The sequence below is a fragment of the Lucilia sericata genome, unplaced genomic scaffold (assembly GCF_015586225.1).
Source record: "Lucilia sericata isolate MDLA Ls3-8-SP2 unplaced genomic scaffold, ASM1558622v1 Contig000002F_arrow, whole genome shotgun sequence".
Taxonomy (NCBI): Eukaryota; Metazoa; Arthropoda; class Insecta; order Diptera; family Calliphoridae; genus Lucilia; species Lucilia sericata.
Genome location: NW_023994043.1, coordinates 2121719 through 2140263, shown reverse-complemented (window position 1 = coordinate 2140263; position 18545 = coordinate 2121719). Strand labels below are relative to the sequence as shown.

General features: G+C 29.5%; 1 protein-coding gene across 1 annotated transcript; it reads right to left on the bottom strand.

The window, feature by feature from the left end:
- Positions 1 to 6679: 6679 nt before the first annotated feature.
- Positions 6680 to 15637, bottom strand: LOC119616065 (protein late bloomer). Its single transcript, XM_037972215.1, has 6 exons — positions 15463 to 15637; positions 15212 to 15297; positions 10735 to 10893; positions 10481 to 10642; positions 7102 to 7296; positions 6680 to 7035 (listed from the first exon to the last, which is right to left on the bottom strand). The coding sequence occupies exons 2-6, from the start codon at positions 15269 to 15271 to the stop codon at positions 6964 to 6966; spliced, it is 648 nt and encodes a 215-aa protein (XP_037828143.1). The 5' UTR covers positions 15272 to 15297; positions 15463 to 15637; the 3' UTR covers positions 6680 to 6963.
- Between the last annotated feature and the right edge of the window lie 2908 nt (positions 15638 to 18545).

The following is an 18545-nucleotide window of genomic DNA, read 5'->3' as shown; positions in this document are numbered from 1 at the left end:
TTATCAGATTTCGTATGGCCAAAACACTGTCGTAAAGTGTAATTTTAAAACCGATTTCTAATTTACCCAAAAATTTAAATATGCAGTACAATCGTTTCTCTGTATTTTGTTCTATAAAAATCACCATAAATTAGTCTATTAAATACTTTTTCAACTAAATTCAAATTCAAATCACGCTTCCGTCACTATCACAAATTCAATATGCACTTTGTTGTTTTTTGCGATTAAAAGCAACAACATTGCGATTTAATATGAATCGATTGTTGTATTTGGATTTGTAATTGCAATATTTGTTTTTGTTTTCTTTTAAGTAAATAAATAAAAATGTGTTTTAAATGATCAATTTAAAAAAATTTTAATTATGGAATTGAATGTTGTTACTAATCATTCTATTATTAGGAGCATTGTCAACCAAATAAATATTTTTTTTTTTTTCATTTTATTATTGTGTTGTTGCCATTGAGTCCAAAAGTGTGACGGAATGAATATTGTTGCATTTTCCATATATAATTTTGTTTTAATGACACAGTTCTCCTAAATAAGATGTAGTTTTGTAGGTGGGAATATATGTACAATAGAAAATGTACAATATAAAGCTCATTTACTACAAGACTGTCATAATCCAAAAACAAGTAAGAAAGTATGGTCGGGCGTGACCGACCATATGATACCCTACACCAGTTATGAATATCAAATATGATTTATTTTTCATAGTAAAGCATTTATCTTCTATTACCTTGTTCCGATACATTTAAGCAATTTATGGATAAAAAATTAATTTTCTGAAAGAGGCTTTATAGGGGGGCTACGAGGAAATATGGACCAAGCTCCATGAAATTTTGTAAATATATTTATATTTACATAACATTTTATTGTGCTGAATTTCATCGCGATATTTGTGTTTATAAGTTAATTTTGGACATTCAAGTAATTTTCTGAAGGGGACTTTGTATGGGCAAATGAGGCCCGATCTCTATGAAATTTGGCAAGGTCATAGAGGCTTGTATAAAACATAGTTGTGCCGCTTTTTATCATTTAACATAATTATGAGCTCAGAAGCCCTTTTCTTGGGGTTCTGTTGTATGGGGGCTAGGTGAAATAATGGACCGATTTTACCCATTTTCAATAGGCTTCGTCAATAGTGTGTGCCAAATTTCATCCAATTATCTTGAAAACTGCGACCTGTACCTTGCGCACAAGGTTTACATGGACAGCCAGCTAGACGGACGGACAGACGGACATAGCTTAATCGACTCAGAAAATGATTCTAAGCCTATTGGTATATTTAGAGTATGAATATTTAGAGTATGAATTAATATGTTTCTAATCTGAACTTAAACTATATTTCTATTTATCAAATATATAAAAAACTAGAGTTTTACTTTTGACGTTTACAGGAAAAATCACTCTAACACCGAAAATAATAGAAATTATAGTTAAAACTACATATATGAAAGACTTTAAAACGGCTCACATTTTGTATCACTCCGTTCAAAAAAAGTCAAATTTTGAGTTCTTCCAGTCTTGTAGTAATTGAGCCATATATTTTCTATAAAAATCAAGTTATGATTAAATAATATATATGTATATTTAGTTAGATACCTACGTATTTATGCATGGTGAAATATATGGTGAAATTTATTTAGATAAGTTTTTATAAGATAAATTAATTAATGTTCAGTACATTAATACGCATCGATTGAGAGGTATTCCTACATCAGATTCTTAAAAAAGCTGTGTCTCGAGACCCTTTAATGTCATGATTTTAGAACCAATTACAATTGCTAATGAAGGCGTTAATATTTTATAGCCCCACACTAGATATCTGTGACAAATAGCCAAATTAAATAGTTACTTTCCTAACAATTTAAAGCTGATCTTTTACAGATCAGACAATGATAAAGAAGGAGATCATTAGATTCTTTCTTCTCTTCATCCTTCTACAGAAGTTGTTACCGTGTGAACCAAGACTTCTTGTTTGGCTCCCTAGTATACAACATACATATATTTTCCTGTTAATGATGCAAGTTGTTTCGCTGTTCCATCTTATCAGAAAAAGTTTATAGAACACTTTATCTATTCGTAGTTTGAACACATAGAACGAAATTCCGCTAAAATGGTCTATGTCTATATCGGACATTGATGCTTCTATTTTTGCTCATTTATTGGTTACACAATTGCAAATAGAATCCCCATATTCACTGTTGAATATCTCGACATACTGTTTAAAGATGCCCGACATTTTTGGACTTGTATTGATCTTGTACACACTAGGGTGATCGACACGGATTTTCAATCGGTTTTTGCTGTTTTGCTACTGTGGGCTTTTTCTAAATGTTCCAGTAACCCGGTTTTTCTACTTTAAAAACCCCCAATTGCTAATACTTTTATTTTTGCTTAGCAATCAAAGGGTACTAAATTAAAATTTGAAAAACAAAAATAATAAATTTGGGGCTGAAATTTCATGAAAATATTGAAATGTCTACTTTTGTCATAAAACTAAGGAATTTTTGAATAAGCTAGAATTATCTAGTTTCCTTAATGTAAATCACACGAATAGATCTAAAGTTATAATCTTCTAAAATGTTAGATATCAATTAGGGCCATGTTTAATTAAACAAATTAAAACTTAATGTTTCCATTTTTTAAAAGAATTTTTTATAAATAAACCGTTTTTTCTGAATTTGAAAAATATCAATGTCAACTATTCGAACCAGGGTTGGCAAAATTGGTACATTGTGCTTTTTTATTACAATTCAATCCTCAAAAGTACAATGACAAATTTTGTACAATTTGAAATTAATTTCCATATTGAAATAATAGTCTAAAATTGTACTTCTGACACAAAGTTCAACGGTAGGAAGGAAGCCCTTCGATATATTCTGAAGAGGAACAAGTTAGAGTGCTATATTCGGCTATGCCGAATCTTAAATAACCTCCACCAGCAAGTTACTTTTTTTTAAAACCCATTTAACTATCTAATCTTTTGATAACTTGGCAAAATTTTTGTTTCCTTATTTTTAACTAACTAATTTTAATTAGGTCCTGATAAATTTATATTAATAGGCCAGTTCGAAAACATTTTAATAGAATGATTTATCTATACACAGAACATACTCATTTTAAATTTTATTCGGATATAATCATCTAAGGACGAATTAAGTGGTATTAAGTGATTTTCATAAGTATACCATAAGTATCTGAACTGACCAAAATCGGCGATTCCGCCCCATCCATTGGGTAAATACGCTAAGAGGATGGGGCTGTTTTATATTTTAATTCATTAAACAAAGCATAATAAACCAGATATTTATTGTTTATTTCACAAACTTCACAAAAAAAAAATAAAACAAATTATTTGGTAGAATGATTTGTATGTACACAAAACATATTCGACTCGAATTTTATCACAATAGCTTTATTCATCAATGAAATATGTGCGTTTATATGATTTTCGGAAGTAGACCTTATATGGGAGCTATGACCAATTGTGGACCGACTGAGATCTACGTTGATATTATTATATATTTGCATGTACAAAATTTTGTGTTGATACCGATATATTTGAGGGAGTTATTAACGATAAAATAATTTTAGGGAATATATACCTTTGTATGGGGGCTTTGAGAAATATTGGATCGATTCTAAAGATTTTCAACATAATTGATCACTGCCCTGAAAAAATAATGTGTGACAAAATTCATCTAAATATCTTTGGTAGTTTCTGAGAAAACTTCAAAAGAATTAGGAAAAAAACGTAATTTTTTTCGAGGTAGTCTGAAATTTTTACTCATAACTTTTTACGTGTTGAACCGATTTTGCTGATTTTCAATACCAAACTGCTTAGGATAATAACAAATATTTTGGGTGAATTTGGTTGATTACCTTTGCTTAGTTTTAACGTGAGCGTGTTTTACACAGACAGACAGACGGACTTAGCTAAATCGACTCAGAATTTCATAAGGACCCAGAATATATATACTTTGTTGGGTCTTAGATGAATATTTCTTGGTGTTACACACGGAACGACAAACTTATATATACCCTCGATCACCACTGATGGTGGTGGAGGGTATAAAAATATAATTCTTGTTTTTATTCTCTCATATTGTTTCGAAACTAGAAAGAGATTACAACCAGATAAGCAGTAATAATTTTCAACAATTATTTATTACACAATGAGACAAAATAAACGAAAATCGAAATACCTGGGAAGTGATACTATTTTGCTGAAAGATGGATCCGAGTAGAACAAGAATCTGTTTTTGAAATTTCCCAGACACTTAAAAGTCATTAGCTTAGTTGAATCTCAACCGATTTTAAGTTTCTTAACGGATTTAGAAAGAAGGTCTTTAAAATTACATATATGATATTTAAGTAATCTGGAGAAATATGTGTATATTTCGGCAAATATATTTTGGATTTTAGTTTTGCATCGTTTTTCAATGTTAACCGATCCTTATAAAATTTAGTGGAAGGATTTATGTTTATATAAAAGTTATTTATGCTCTATTTCATCGTGATATTGATATTAAAAGGAGAATTATGAAATTCAAGTCATTTTCTGAAGAAGGGTTTGTATGGGGACTAGAGTCTAATAAGTCCGTATTATTTAAAGAATCAGCAGTATCACTAAGGATTATTTAAAACTCATTTGTATCGATCTTTGTGTTGATCGGACCTTATTTGACCCTAGCCCCCATACAAATCCTCATTAAAAAATTATGTTATTTCCATAATTATCTTAAATATGTTAATATCACGATGTTATTCAGCATAAATAACTTTTACGTATATAAACATAAACAGTTCCACCAAATTTAATGAGGATCGGCCCCTATTTAATACTGTTACCCATCTTTCAGAAATCTGTTTTTGAACATTTTTGTATTAAGAAAAATATCAATAACGTTGTTAATTACTTATGGATTCTTAAAATCAAAGTTGCGTTATACTCTTAAATAAACATGGACTTATAATTAATTAATAAATAGTACGGTTCATATATAAAATACTTTGAAAAAACATCTCCAAACGTTAAAAATGGTGCAAAAATAAAATCAAAAACATGTTTGTCGATGAAAGCCTCAAGTATTTTATAAAGGCCTCAGCTTCTGCTTTCTAAATCCATTGACATAAAAACGGTTGAGATTCAACTAAGTTACTGACTTTTAAGTACTTAAAGATATGGTTTTTTACCCTTATCTCAAGATTTTGGAGGTGTTTGGGAAATTTCTTATTCTTCTCGGATCCCCTTTCAGAAAAATAATATCACTTTTTGTCGCATAGTGTTATTTATTTAGGATTATTTTTTATCCGATAATTTTAAGGGTATTTTAAGTGCTATATTGCATAGACTTTTAAAGTAAATTTTACTAGACTTTGGCCTATTCTAATGAATTTTCGATGGACTGGTTTATAAATTAGTCTAAGGAATAGTCTATGAAGTAGCCTTTGCGTTATTTACCGACTATCCTACTATCTAGTCTCTAGAGTATAGTTTATAGACTATTCTATTACCTAGTTAATAGACAACTCTATGTATTTGCCTTACGACTAATATAGAACATTCTAATCTATAGACAATGAACTGTTAATTTTGAAAGCTTCATATTGATAAAACTTAAAAAAATGATTTGGTACAAATGAAATCAAAAAAGTACAATTGTTAATGTTGTTTTGTACAATTTTAAAATTATATTTGCTAACTCTGAGTTATAAACTAGTTCATTAGAGCATAAAAAATCCGGAACTAGTTGAAAAATCTCAAAAACCTAAAATTAATTAACTTAATTTGTCTGAATTTTAAATTAAGAAGTTAGAAAGTATTGTTGGTCAGTTATGAGTATATTTGTTGATAGAGGGTCAAATATCGATAGATGTATCAACAATATAGTCAATGTATTAATGTTGATATAAAACTGATTTATGTCGAATTTCATAGCGATACCAATATTAATAAGTATATTATGTACGCATTAATTTTACATCCATAAATGTTAGCTGAACAGATTTTTGCAAAGATACTAACATATTTACATAATTGTCGAAATTGGAGGGTACGATGGCTAGATGAAATAATGTATCGTTTTAATCAGAAGGACGAAGGACAGATAATCATACACTGCTTAATCGACTCAGAAACGACTCATTTACAATTGCATTGAAAATGGATTAGTCAGAATAAATATAATGTTGTGTAAAACTAGTTATGATTAAAATTAATAATGTTATTTGTTGTGATCATGAAAATTACTTGATAATACGAAATCGTCTAAAAATTTTGGTTCTAATACCAAAATTTCAGAATTGTATTTTCCAATTAAATAAAAAATATTATAAAAATAAATTATTAAATTACTTTAATATTTAAGTCTTCAACTATTTTACTTTCGCAAAATGTCAAAACAGGTTGATAAAAAGTATTTTCGTATAATAATGAAATTTTCAAAATATGTTTTACGAAAAAGGATTGTTATGATTTTTTTAGCAAAATTAGGCATGGGTTATTTTGAGTGTAGCAATTACAAGTCTTTTTTAACAATTATCTAGAGCTAAGAAATGGCAACACATCAATATTAGAATATTCTATTATCTGAACCTAAATTTTTCTTGAACTTAAAAGTGTGTTCAGTATTGTTACATAAATTTGAGTTATAAATTAGTTTATAGTTATGGTATTTATAAAAAATATTCGATTTTATTAATAGTAAAGGAAAATAATATTAAAAATAGAAAATTACAACAATTCAAGTGAATTTATAAAAAAAAATATACATACATACTTTAGTTAATACATATTAATAACACATTTTTTCATAATAAAATAAAACAAAATTTTGAAATTGTAGTCGATTTATAAAATGGCCAAATAATACTTTAAACAATTATAATTAAACACTGTTAACAAAGTTTTCAAAATTTCTATTTGAAAATCGACTGTTTATTTGCGAATTTGAGGAATTAATAGTTATAATGACGTTGTTTACTGCGGAAACGAATGACCAAATAAATGGAGAATATAACCATAACAGCCTGCAAGAGAAAACGAATAATAATTAAGAGTTTGTTATAGACGCGTCAATTTCAACTCAAACTTACAGTTATTGCTAAAACAAACCATTCGCCAGTTGAGGCATAACCAAAGATCTCAACATATTTATCTTCAGCAGCTTTAATACAACCGGTGGTAAAGATATGATTGTTGTCAATTTGTTCTTTGGGATAACAGCTTTTAGGAATTGGACGCAAGAGAGGAGTATAATCAGTTGGTCCAATTTTGCCACAACATCCATACTAAACAGAAAATAAGAAAACAATTATTAGGATCGAAAAATTCATATATAAAGCAGTAAAATTAAAATTTTTATCTTGACATTGACCAATAAAGAAATTAAGTAAAAATTCTAGAAGATGGTGTCATAATATTATTTTGTGGATATAGTAGCCTAAATAAATTAGCATATGTACTAGTTGTAATGGCAACTATCTAATAACTGAGAATTTTAATCATTTTTAATTTGTTACACCTGAAGTCGTATTTTATTTACTTCATTCATGCAATGTCCTTGACACAAAAACTTTATTTGTACATTTTACCAACAAATTTTTTTTTAGCATTTTCCTGTTTCCTTGGGATTAAAATTAAAAGTGCGTGCTTTATAATTATTTTGTAATTAGTTTTATTATATTTTTTGTCTCAATGGAGTCTTTAATAAAACTTTACGGAATAATTTCACGCACAATATGTATGTTAACTTGGGAACCATGCTTTCAAGTATGATGACAACTTTTAAAATTCAATTTCTACAGCGAAAGGTTATATATACATACATCCCAGCAATAACTCGGTAATGACTTTCAATTGTAAATACTTACCTATTAACATACTTTTCAATGAGTATCACATATCGTCCTGATTACATATAAGTAATCTAATAACTTCTTATTAATAATGTGTTATATAAATACTTTCTACTTCATTAGTCATCTTTTCCATGAAGCTTATAAGCTGTATATGTTTTACGTACTATTTACATTGACTACTTTTTCTAATTACTTGTAAGCGGTTGTAGTAAATAAGTGCCTCCAATGACAACATACTGTTAAAATAATGACTTCAGAAGCGCTATTGTGTAAGTAAATTTTAGCATTTTAACTCCTTACATGGTAATTAAACTTTTTGCTGGGATATGGGCAATTTCGCGTGATCCAACTGAAAAACCCATTTGACAACTAACAGAGAAAATGGACCGAATTTTGGATAAAAGTATCTTTAACTGATGAACAATTACCGATTATTATAAGACTTTCGTATATTCCAACTCGAAAATAGCCAAAAACACACCACAAATATTGACAGGTGATATGTTAGGTTAGGTTGATAGGAGGATGTGTCTGTATCAAATCCGAAGAAATATACCTAGGCCACTATCGGGTCTGTTGTGCGCTCCTTTTCATCAGGTGTTATGTAGGAGACATCAATTGTTTACATTTTTCATCAGACAACTAAATCTATTGGATCATTATAGATCGGTTCTCAGCATGAGTTTGAGTGTTATATTCGACCATGCCGAATCTTATATACCCACATCAAATTATTGCTGAAAAGGAATGATTCCTTATAAATAAACTTTGATATTTACGAACCGATACTTTTGTTATTATCGAAAAATTTTCTAATTTATTAGATCTATGTTGAGTTTTATCATCATATATCATATCGATATTAATATGAACATCAGGATAATATTGGGAAGAGGGTCTTTAATGAGGGCTTAAGTATGGATCGTGCTCTTCCGAATTAAAATATTAATTTTTTAAAACAAATAGTTTTTGTCCAATATTTATAACCATAAAACTTTTTTTTTGTAAAAGGGGTTATATGGAGGGTAGAGTCAATTATGGACTTATAGTCATCGGTTTAGGCAATAATTATTTGTTTCGCATTTCATTGCGGTACTTGTATCTTTAATTTAGTTATGAGGTTTAGAGTAATTTTCTGAAGTGGTCCATAAATGGGGCGTAGGTTCAGTTATCTATATATCATCATCAAAGTCGGTAGGAAGTTTTCAGTTCCCATAAAACTTGTTCATATCGAATTTCATAGATCTTCTGGTATTTTTATGTCAGTAATGAGCGTTAAAGTCATTTTCTGAAGGGGCCTTACATGGACTGATCCTCATAAAATTTGATAGAGAGTTTTTGGTTAGCACAAAACTTGTTAATGTCGAATTTCACCGCTGTACTTTTTGAGCCAGTAATGAGCGTTAAAATAATTTTCTGAAGGGTATCTTATATGTGGGGTAGGGTCGATCTATATAAAATTTGGTAGATAGATTTTGGCTAGCAAAGAAACTTACTTGTGTCGAATTTCTTGCTATACGCGTATTTTTAAGCCAATCATTCTAAAGAGGACCTTATATGTGGGGTGGGGTAGTTTATGGTAGAGTTTTTGTCTCGAATAAAACTTATGTGTGTCGAATTTCAGCGCTATATTCGGATTTGAGCGTTGTAGTCATTTTCTGAAGGGGACGTTATTGGGTGGTAGGGTCTATTATGTATCGATCCTCATAAAATTGGTAGAGAGATTTTGGCTTATGTGAAACTTATTTATGTCGAATTTCATCGCTATACTCGTATTTTTAAAACAGTAATGCCAGTTAAAGCTGTTTTCGGGGTCCACTTTTATGGGGGCTATCCGATATTCAATACCAAACAAACCTTCCCTGTAAGGAATATGGCTACATGGCTAGATCGTCTAAAAATTTACATATTTATAAACTACTCTCCCGTTTCTAGAATAGCCTATTGCCTAATCAGTGAACTAATGCATTGACGAATGAACTTTCTTATTGATATAAACAAATATTTATTAGTTCTGACTGGCTGAAGAAGTCGGCTTGAATGTAATTGTATTTTAATATAAATTTGCAAAAATATAGATTTGGTACAATCGGATTCAAAAAAGTACACTTTTAAATGCTATTTTGTTCAATTTGAAAATAAAATTGTCTTCGCGGTATTGTAACGTCGCAAATATGGCCGGAGTCTTTTTTCAAACTTAAAGATACGTTAATTAGAAAACTTGCTGTGATTGAGAAATTCTGAGGTCAGTTTCTCAATTCTTTAGAAAAGTATTACTTGGGTTAAAAATGTGATTTTAAAACTAAACTTTGTTTAGTGTTTATGATATTAACCTGAATAAATACCTATCACTGGCTCGTGAATGAGTAGATTTAAAGTTGTTTGAATAAAGATTTATATAAAAATTAAATTTATATCTTCTATTTGCAAAATTATATTAAAAATCTAGTTTAAATTTCGAATTCTTATACAATTTTTATTTTGTAGGATAAAATCAGGCAAAACTGGTCAGACAAAACTGGTCAAATTTGAACGCGATTGGAGCAAAATTGTATTTAATTTTAAAATATGTGGAACGTTATAAATCAAGAGCAAAATAAAATATTCTACTTACAGTTTGTTGTGTATTATCCATAGCACCTGGACTTTTTATTTCCTTGAGCCATGTCTTTTCAACATCTTCACGGGCGAATTTCTTAATTGGAGCTACGTAGTCGAATGAATAAACTTTGCTGCAAATTTGAGCAATCAAGGTTGCCAAACAGATCAAAGCATACTAGAATTGCATAAAAATAAAGTGTTAATAAAATTATTACTATTCAAAATTTGTTTATATAGAAAATTAATTGATATTCTCATTTGATTTACCGTAGCTGTCATGCAGACATGTTCGTGGCATATACCGCAACAACCCAATAAGGCGGCACACAAATTTATGCCACCAACAATGTACATGTATATTACATAATTAGGTGGGGCTGTTTTCAAAGTCAAAGTGGCCAAAACAATCAACAGAATGCCTCCAATCTGGAAAAGTATTTGAAAACACATGTATTAGTTATCATTTTAAATATTATGTTTTAGAAGGGAAGTGATGTCCAAATCTCTATAGAGCATATGGTTTGTTTTACAATTAATGTTTGGTTTTATTTTGAATATTTTAAAAATATTTGTGAGAAAATGATATAAACCATAAAGAATGTTTTATCTTTTATCGATTATTTATTTATTATTTAATTTTATTTTTTTCGCTTTTTTATTTCAATACTAAAAATTCCCCATGTACATGTGGTAAAAACCGGTTTTATACACAAATATTTTTTTTAAATATTCGGTGAACATTTATTTGTAAACAAAAAAATATATATTCTTTCCTAAAATCACACAAAGCAATCGCAATTTGATTCCTAAGCAAATTCTATTTACTTTTTTATGTGTTTTTTTCTCATCCATATCTGGTTTATTTATTGTTCGATTTCTTTGAGGATATAAAAACTTTAATTTAATTTTTAGAAAACAGTCTCTTGTTGCTCGTTACTGACTTTATCGACTGATTTTTAACATTCAGATTTGGTTCTTAATTTTTTTCTTTTTGACCTATTTTCCATACCAAACATTTCTGATCATTAGAGAATACTCGGGTAATTTAAAAGCTTTATTTCTGTACTATTTTTTGTCGTTAGTTGTATAAAAATTAAGTATGTATGTGTTCCATACAATGTGCGTTATTATTCGAAAAAATATGGATCTAATAAAGTGTTAACTGTTTATTATTAAAAAAATTATAAAAAAAATATGCTAAATATTTACTTTAATGGAATTTAAACAGAAAATTAATAAAACAAATAAACACACATCTAATCAAGTTTTCGACGTCAAGAAGGGCTTAGACTCCATTTGATAGTCAAAACATGTGCCACAAAAAGAAAACTTATTGACACATTATTTCAATTAAATACATATTAACCGTTACTATACATACATATGTATTTGTATTTAAAAACAAGTAAAGTCCCCTTCACACGATCACACAAGTAATATGATCTGTCAGAAATTTGTGTAGAAGAGAACGGATGGGATCGTCTAAACGCAATATGTAATGAAACCATCACACATTGAGAGAAAATATGGATGGAAAATTTGACAGCCGTATGGCTCTCTTCATTTTTTGAAATGATTCAGAGAACAAGCAAGTCGCATTAGATCAGGAATGTATTTTTATGTAAACACATACAAAAAAAGTGAAACAGCTGTTTCCATCTTACTTTGTTATTTTTTTATACTAATCGTGTAAACACGAAAAATATAAATCATACGACTTTTATTCTCTTTTTTGTCATACGGATCTAATTTCATTTTACTTTTCATTAGACTTGTCGTACGTAAAGTGTGATCGTCTGAAGGGTCCTTAAGAAAGCATAGTCGGTCATGACAGACCATATGATAACCTACACCTGTTATGAGCATTTATGAGATTCTTTTTTTATAATAAAGCTTTTATGTTGGATTTCACCTTGCTGCCAATATGGACCGATCCGCATAAAATTTGTTTGAAAGATTTACAATACAAATGTGTGAATTGTGGACATTGAAGTCAATTTTAGAATTGTGCTTTGGATGGGGTTATAGTCAAATGAAGCCCTATCATTAAGAAATTCGGCATAGTTATTAAGACTTGTATAAAACTTATTTATGTCGATTTTTGTGGAGATATGTACTAGTATATCTTGTTCTATAAAGAATTGTGTGTTTATTTGTGGGTTTGTTTGAAGTCTATAGACTAAACGGCTGGATCGATTTTTTGGAAATGTTCACAGTATATTTCAGCATGTCTGTAAAAAATTATAGGATACTCACAAAAGCTCTACTTATTAAATTTTGAACCCTTGGGAGGCAAAATGGGGGGTCTATCTACAGTGGCAACTTCCAAATAAAAAATGAGAACCTAGAGTTCTCAATTTTTTCGGTGCTTTTTTATTATCAATATGAATATTTAAGACAAAATATGGGCGTACTAGCAATCGGGGGCGTGGCTCCCCATTAAATACAAAAATACGTATGTCTATCTTGAAAATTAGTAAAGCTTGAATCCTCAAAATTATCAAGAAGAATTTTGACATCCATGTAACATTTAGAGATAAAAATGGGATTGTAATAGGGGTTTGACACCTCCCTTTTGAATTTGAAATACAATCATTTGTTTATCATGGAAACTTTTGGAGTTATAGTCTTAAAATTTTGCATCCATATTAAAGCTAAAATCCTCAAAAATGGTAAAGTGTGGTTTTAGTTTACATTGGTTTAGGGTGGCAAAGCACACTTGGCAAAACTAAGTAGTTTAACATATGTAATTATGAGACAAAAAGCCCTATTTGTATACCCTGCACAAATTAATGGAGTAAATAATCCATTTAGGTAATCCAAAAACTATTCGCTAACATTATAGGAGTACATGATCCGTTTATTAGTCCCATGTAATGCAGGCATGGATCATGTTTATTATTTTTGAAAACAACATGGTGCATAGTCAGCATTACATAGGATGCGGATGATGTACTCCCATAATTTCAGCAAGGGATTAGTTTTGGGATTACTTTGTTATGCATTGATGGATCACCTCACCTAGGACATCACCATGTTAAATTAAGTATGTTTTTCCTATATGTGTATTTGGATTAGTTTTGGACCAGTCCTAGTCCTTTGAGGAGTTCTCTTTACACGCGTTTGCGGAGTAGTCTTAATTTTTGTAGGGTAGGAGCCGATTTAAACCATTCAAGTGCCAAATTCCCTTGAATAAGCTTTAAAATTTTTAACTTCGCGTTACGTACAAGGTTTACATGAACTGCCAATCGGACAGATGGACATGGCTTAATTGACTCAAAAAGTGATTCTGAGCCGATTGGTATACTTTAAAATATAAAAAATGGAAGCAATAGTTTTGTGCGTTACAGACATCAGCGTAAACCCATAATACCCATTCCTCTATTGTGGTGTAGGGTATAAAAAGCTGTTTACATATGGTGTAAAGCTAATTTGAGTACGTTGATTTCAAAAGTATTATTGATTAATTTTTCGAAAACTTGACGATTTACCTAAATTCGACTGAATATTTTCTGAAAGTTATATATTTTCTGAAAGTAATATTTCCATAACATGTTATTCTTAGCTAATGACTTCTTGAAACTTCTTAGAAACCCCTATATGATTATAATAATTTTTTTGTTAGAAAATATTGTATGTACTTAATTCCTAAGCTGGATGATGAATGTCTGGTCATCTTAGGAATGCATCACAATCTATATTTCTCTATTCTGAAACCTTGACTAATGATTATAAAGCTGGATAAGGGATGTTTAGTCATGCAAAACACATACATACATATGTATGTATGTATGTATGCACGTATGCATCACATTCTATATTTTTCTATTCTGAAACCCTGGCTTATGATTATAAAGCTAGATGAGAGATGTTTGGTCATGTTATCACCCATATTTATGCATCACATTCTATATTCTTCTATTCTGAAACCCTGACTAATTATTAATAAATTTTGTTTATTTTGACATTGTTTTTGTTATTCCAATGATAACATTATAAATTCTTTATCAATATTATTGTAATTATTCAAATAAAATTCCCAAAAAGAAAAAAAAAGACAATGATGGAGATAATCTGAAAAAAATACCCTCTTTAATGTCGTGATTTTTAAGTCGTAGTTAAAATAGAATTCATTTAAAATCTACGAGAGTATCTATTATTAGTAGGTACTTTTTATTGTAAATGTGTAGTTTCAGTTAGTCATGCGATTTAAACCATTTTCTAATAAAAGTATTACAGTAGTAAATACTACAATTAGGTCTATTATAAAATAACCACAACATTGTGAAATTGAATTCTTGTAGAAATACATAAATATTTAGGTTTTATTATTTATAATTGCAAGGTTCTTTGAACATTTTACTGATATGAGTCAAGCTATTCTTATACTTAGTCTGAATTAATCATTTGACTTGTAGCCAAATTCGTACAACAAGTGAATACGAAAATTTTTTTAAAACCGACTTAAATCGCTCGATTAAAGGTGTTTTTACTTAAATGTGACTGTATGTATGTTTGCAGGGAGACGACATATGGAATACTTTATTTATTTTAGAATATGAATATATATTTTTTTTATTATACAAAGATTCACAAATAAGGTGGAATGATGAGATCATACACAAAGTAATTATTAAATTTAATGCTGTTGGGGGATTTTCAAGTTGTTTTTAACAAAATTGTTATGTTGTTTAAACAATTTTATTAAATGAATTTATTAAACAATGTCATTTTTAATACTTACAGCCATAAAGGAGTTGAGAATGTTTAAAACGCATTTCATTACACCAGAAGTACAACCCATTTTGTTAATATTTCTTCTTTATTAAACTGTATTTAGAAAGAAAAATTTAAATAAAAACAGAGAAAAATTGTTAAAAACATTCACACTGTATGCATTTCAATAAAAACTGAAACACATTTCAATGACTCAAAGTTTTTTTTATATATATAAAAACAAATAAAATTCACTTTTTTCTTAAAACAACACTTTACCGATTGTTTATATTTATTTTTTTGTTATTTTTGAAATTTTAAAAACAACGTATTTTTTCCACACAAAAAAAAATACTTTAAAACGTCTGCTTTCCACTATTAACTTCGTCGATATTCTGATATTGAATGAATTGCGAATGTGTTTCTTTTTTAGCCAGTATTCTTAATTTGTAGACAATTTCGATATTTTCGAACAAGCGAGAATGTGTCTGTATGTTTATGTTTAATACACACATACATTTATAGAACAATAACAGCACATACAAACAATGCTGATTTCAATGTAAATTTAACATTGTGAAAAAGCTTTTTACTATGTAAAGTTAGCAGTAATTTATAATAACATGATATCATTTTGTATTGGATAAATATTAACAAAAAGCTTACTTACATTGTATATCAAGCTTAAATTGATGTTTGAAAAATAACAGAAAATCAAATGTAATTCAAACCTTAGACCGGAAGCGCTTTGAAAGCTCAACATACATACATATATACATGTCTTTCTCTCCAATAGAGTAGGGAAGAAATACTTCCTGTATCAATTCAACAGCGTTTATTCATCTTTGGGATACCAATTAAATTTTTAATCACAATTACATTTGAAGTAATTGTAATTGATACTAATTACAATTACTTGTAATTATAATTGATGTTATACCAATTACAGTTATTTGTAATTGAGCAACAACCACTTACAGTTCCATGTAACTGTACTTGAAGTTTTGCCAATTACTTGTAATTGTGAATTACATATTTCCTTATCCAGGTAATAGTATGTAATTGCTAATACCTAAATTACAATTACGTACAAGTAATTATTATTGGTTATTGCTCAATTACATGTTACAAGTAATTGTAATGAATCATATAATGTATTTCTTAATTCATCTGTAAATTAGTGGCCAAAGTTTAAGTATAATTTTGTAAGATAACTATTTTCAAGTTAACTTTCTCGAGTTCCCTTTCCTATATAGGAAGTACATTTGCAATTTAATTACCGATTATTCCCGAGTCCTCTGTTACGATATGATGAAAAGCTTACCTCTGGAAGTGTATTCGGTTAAGTCCAATACGGTCTTGTCATTTGATATCGCTTCTCTTGTTGCTATACATATTTATGCCAATCTAACTTACATATTCTATTCTTGCCGGACTTCTACCTGGAAGCGAGAGTTTTCAGGGTTTCAATGTAGATCCTTAGGTCCAATTTAAAGTAAACCGTATACCAACTGTTTCCTCCAATATTCCGCTTGACCGTGTTCAGTGTCTCTAAATTTGAATGGATTTAAATGAGAGATAATATTAAATGAGGTCCGATTATTATGAAAATTCAGCAAGGTCATTAAGGCTTGTATATGTGTAACATAGTTGTTAGACTTTTTGATGAGATATAAATATATTTAACATACTTATTAGCTCAAAACCCACATATGGTAGGAGGCAAGGTGAAATAATGGACCGATTATTATTTTCAACAGCCTTCGAAATTGGATCCATTTGGTAAGAGTATGTGACAAATTTTAACAAATTGTCTTGAAAATTGTGAGCTGTAGCGTCCACACAAGGTTTACACGGACACAAAGACGAATATAGCATAATCGATTCAGAAAGTAATAGTGAACCGGCTGGTATACTTAAGGACAAATATTTTTGAGTGTTACGAACATTTTTGGATATATAGTAGTATATTAGACGTAGTTAAGAATTTAAAGGCTCAAATCGGAAGGTCCGGTTGTATGGGGGCTAGGGCGAAAATTGGGCCGATGCTTATACCATTTATTAGCGGGATTAATGTTCATATAAAAGTGATTTGTACCGAATTTCATCATGATACTAGTGTTTATTAGTGAATAGTTAGTTGACATTCAAGTCATTTTCTTAAGGGGACTTTGTATGGCCGCTAGGGCCCGATCATTACAAAAATCGACAGTGTTATTTATAATTATATTAAACTTAGTTGTGCCGATTTTTGGAAAGATAAAAGTATTTGACGTAGTTATGATTTAAAAGACCCAAATCGGAATAGTGAATCGTATAAGTGAATTGTGGACATTCAAGTCATTTTCTAAAGTAGACTTCGTACGGGGGCTATGGTCAAATGAGAACCGATCATTACGAAATTAGGCAGTATCATTTAGACTTATATAAGACTAAGTTTTGACAACTTATGTTGAAATACTAGAACATTTAACATAATTATTAACTCAAAGGCCCTATCAGCTCGTCCTTGGACCAAAAGAGGCGTGCTCGCCAAATTTCATCAAATTATCTTAAAAACTGCGAGCTGTAGCGTGCGCACTATGTTTATATCGACTCAGGAAGTGATTCTAAACCGATTGGTATACTTTAAGGATCAATATTTTTGGGTTTTACAAACACAAACGCACCCCTATAGTGGTGTAGGGTATAAACAGAAAGTTTTTTAAGATTTCGAAAGAATAGTTATTTACTTCCAATATCAATTTAAGAATGTAAAAATTTCTTTCAAAATGTTTGATTAATGTAAATATAGAAATTAATAAAGAAATTTTCGGAAGAGGACCTTATGTGGAGACTACCGAAGCCAACCTTATATTGATGGCTAGGGACAAATATTAACAGAATCGGTTCAACAAATGAAATTTAATGGATACATTTTTTAGAGTATATAAAACTTGTGAAATTTAACGATTACTGCATAAAGCCCCTTCACACGAGCACACAAGTAATATGATCTGTCAAAATTTTATGTAGAAGAGAACGGATGGGATCGTCTAAACGCAATATGTAATGAAACCATCACACATTGAGAGAAAATACGGATGGAAAATTTGACAGTCGTATGGCTCTCTTCATTTTTTGAAATGATTCAAAAAACAAGCAAGTCGCATTAGATCAGGGATGTATTTTTATGTAAACACATACAAAAAAAGTGAAACAGCTGTTCCATCTTACTTTGTTATTGTTTTATGCCAATCCTGTAAACACAAAAATATAAATAATACGACTTTTATTCTCTTTTTTGTTTTTTTATAACGTCTTGGTGAAAACGTGGTTATTGTCTATTTTAAACATCTTATCAAATTTTCCTGACCGAACCC

Bases quoted from the DNA above. Each gene is read 5' to 3' on its own strand.
- LOC119616065 (XM_037972215.1), bottom strand. From the start codon at position 15,271: ATGGGTTGTACTTCTGGTGTAATGAAATGCGTTTTAAACATTCTCAAC. The intron at 10,894-15,211 runs GTAAGTATTAAA...ATACTTTTCCAG, and splicing joins TTCTCAACTCCTTTATGGCT to ATTGGAGGCATTCTGTTGAT. The intron at 7,297-10,480 runs GTAAGTAGAATA...TTTTCTGTTTAG, and splicing joins TGGATAATACACAACAAACT to TATGGATGTTGTGGCAAAAT.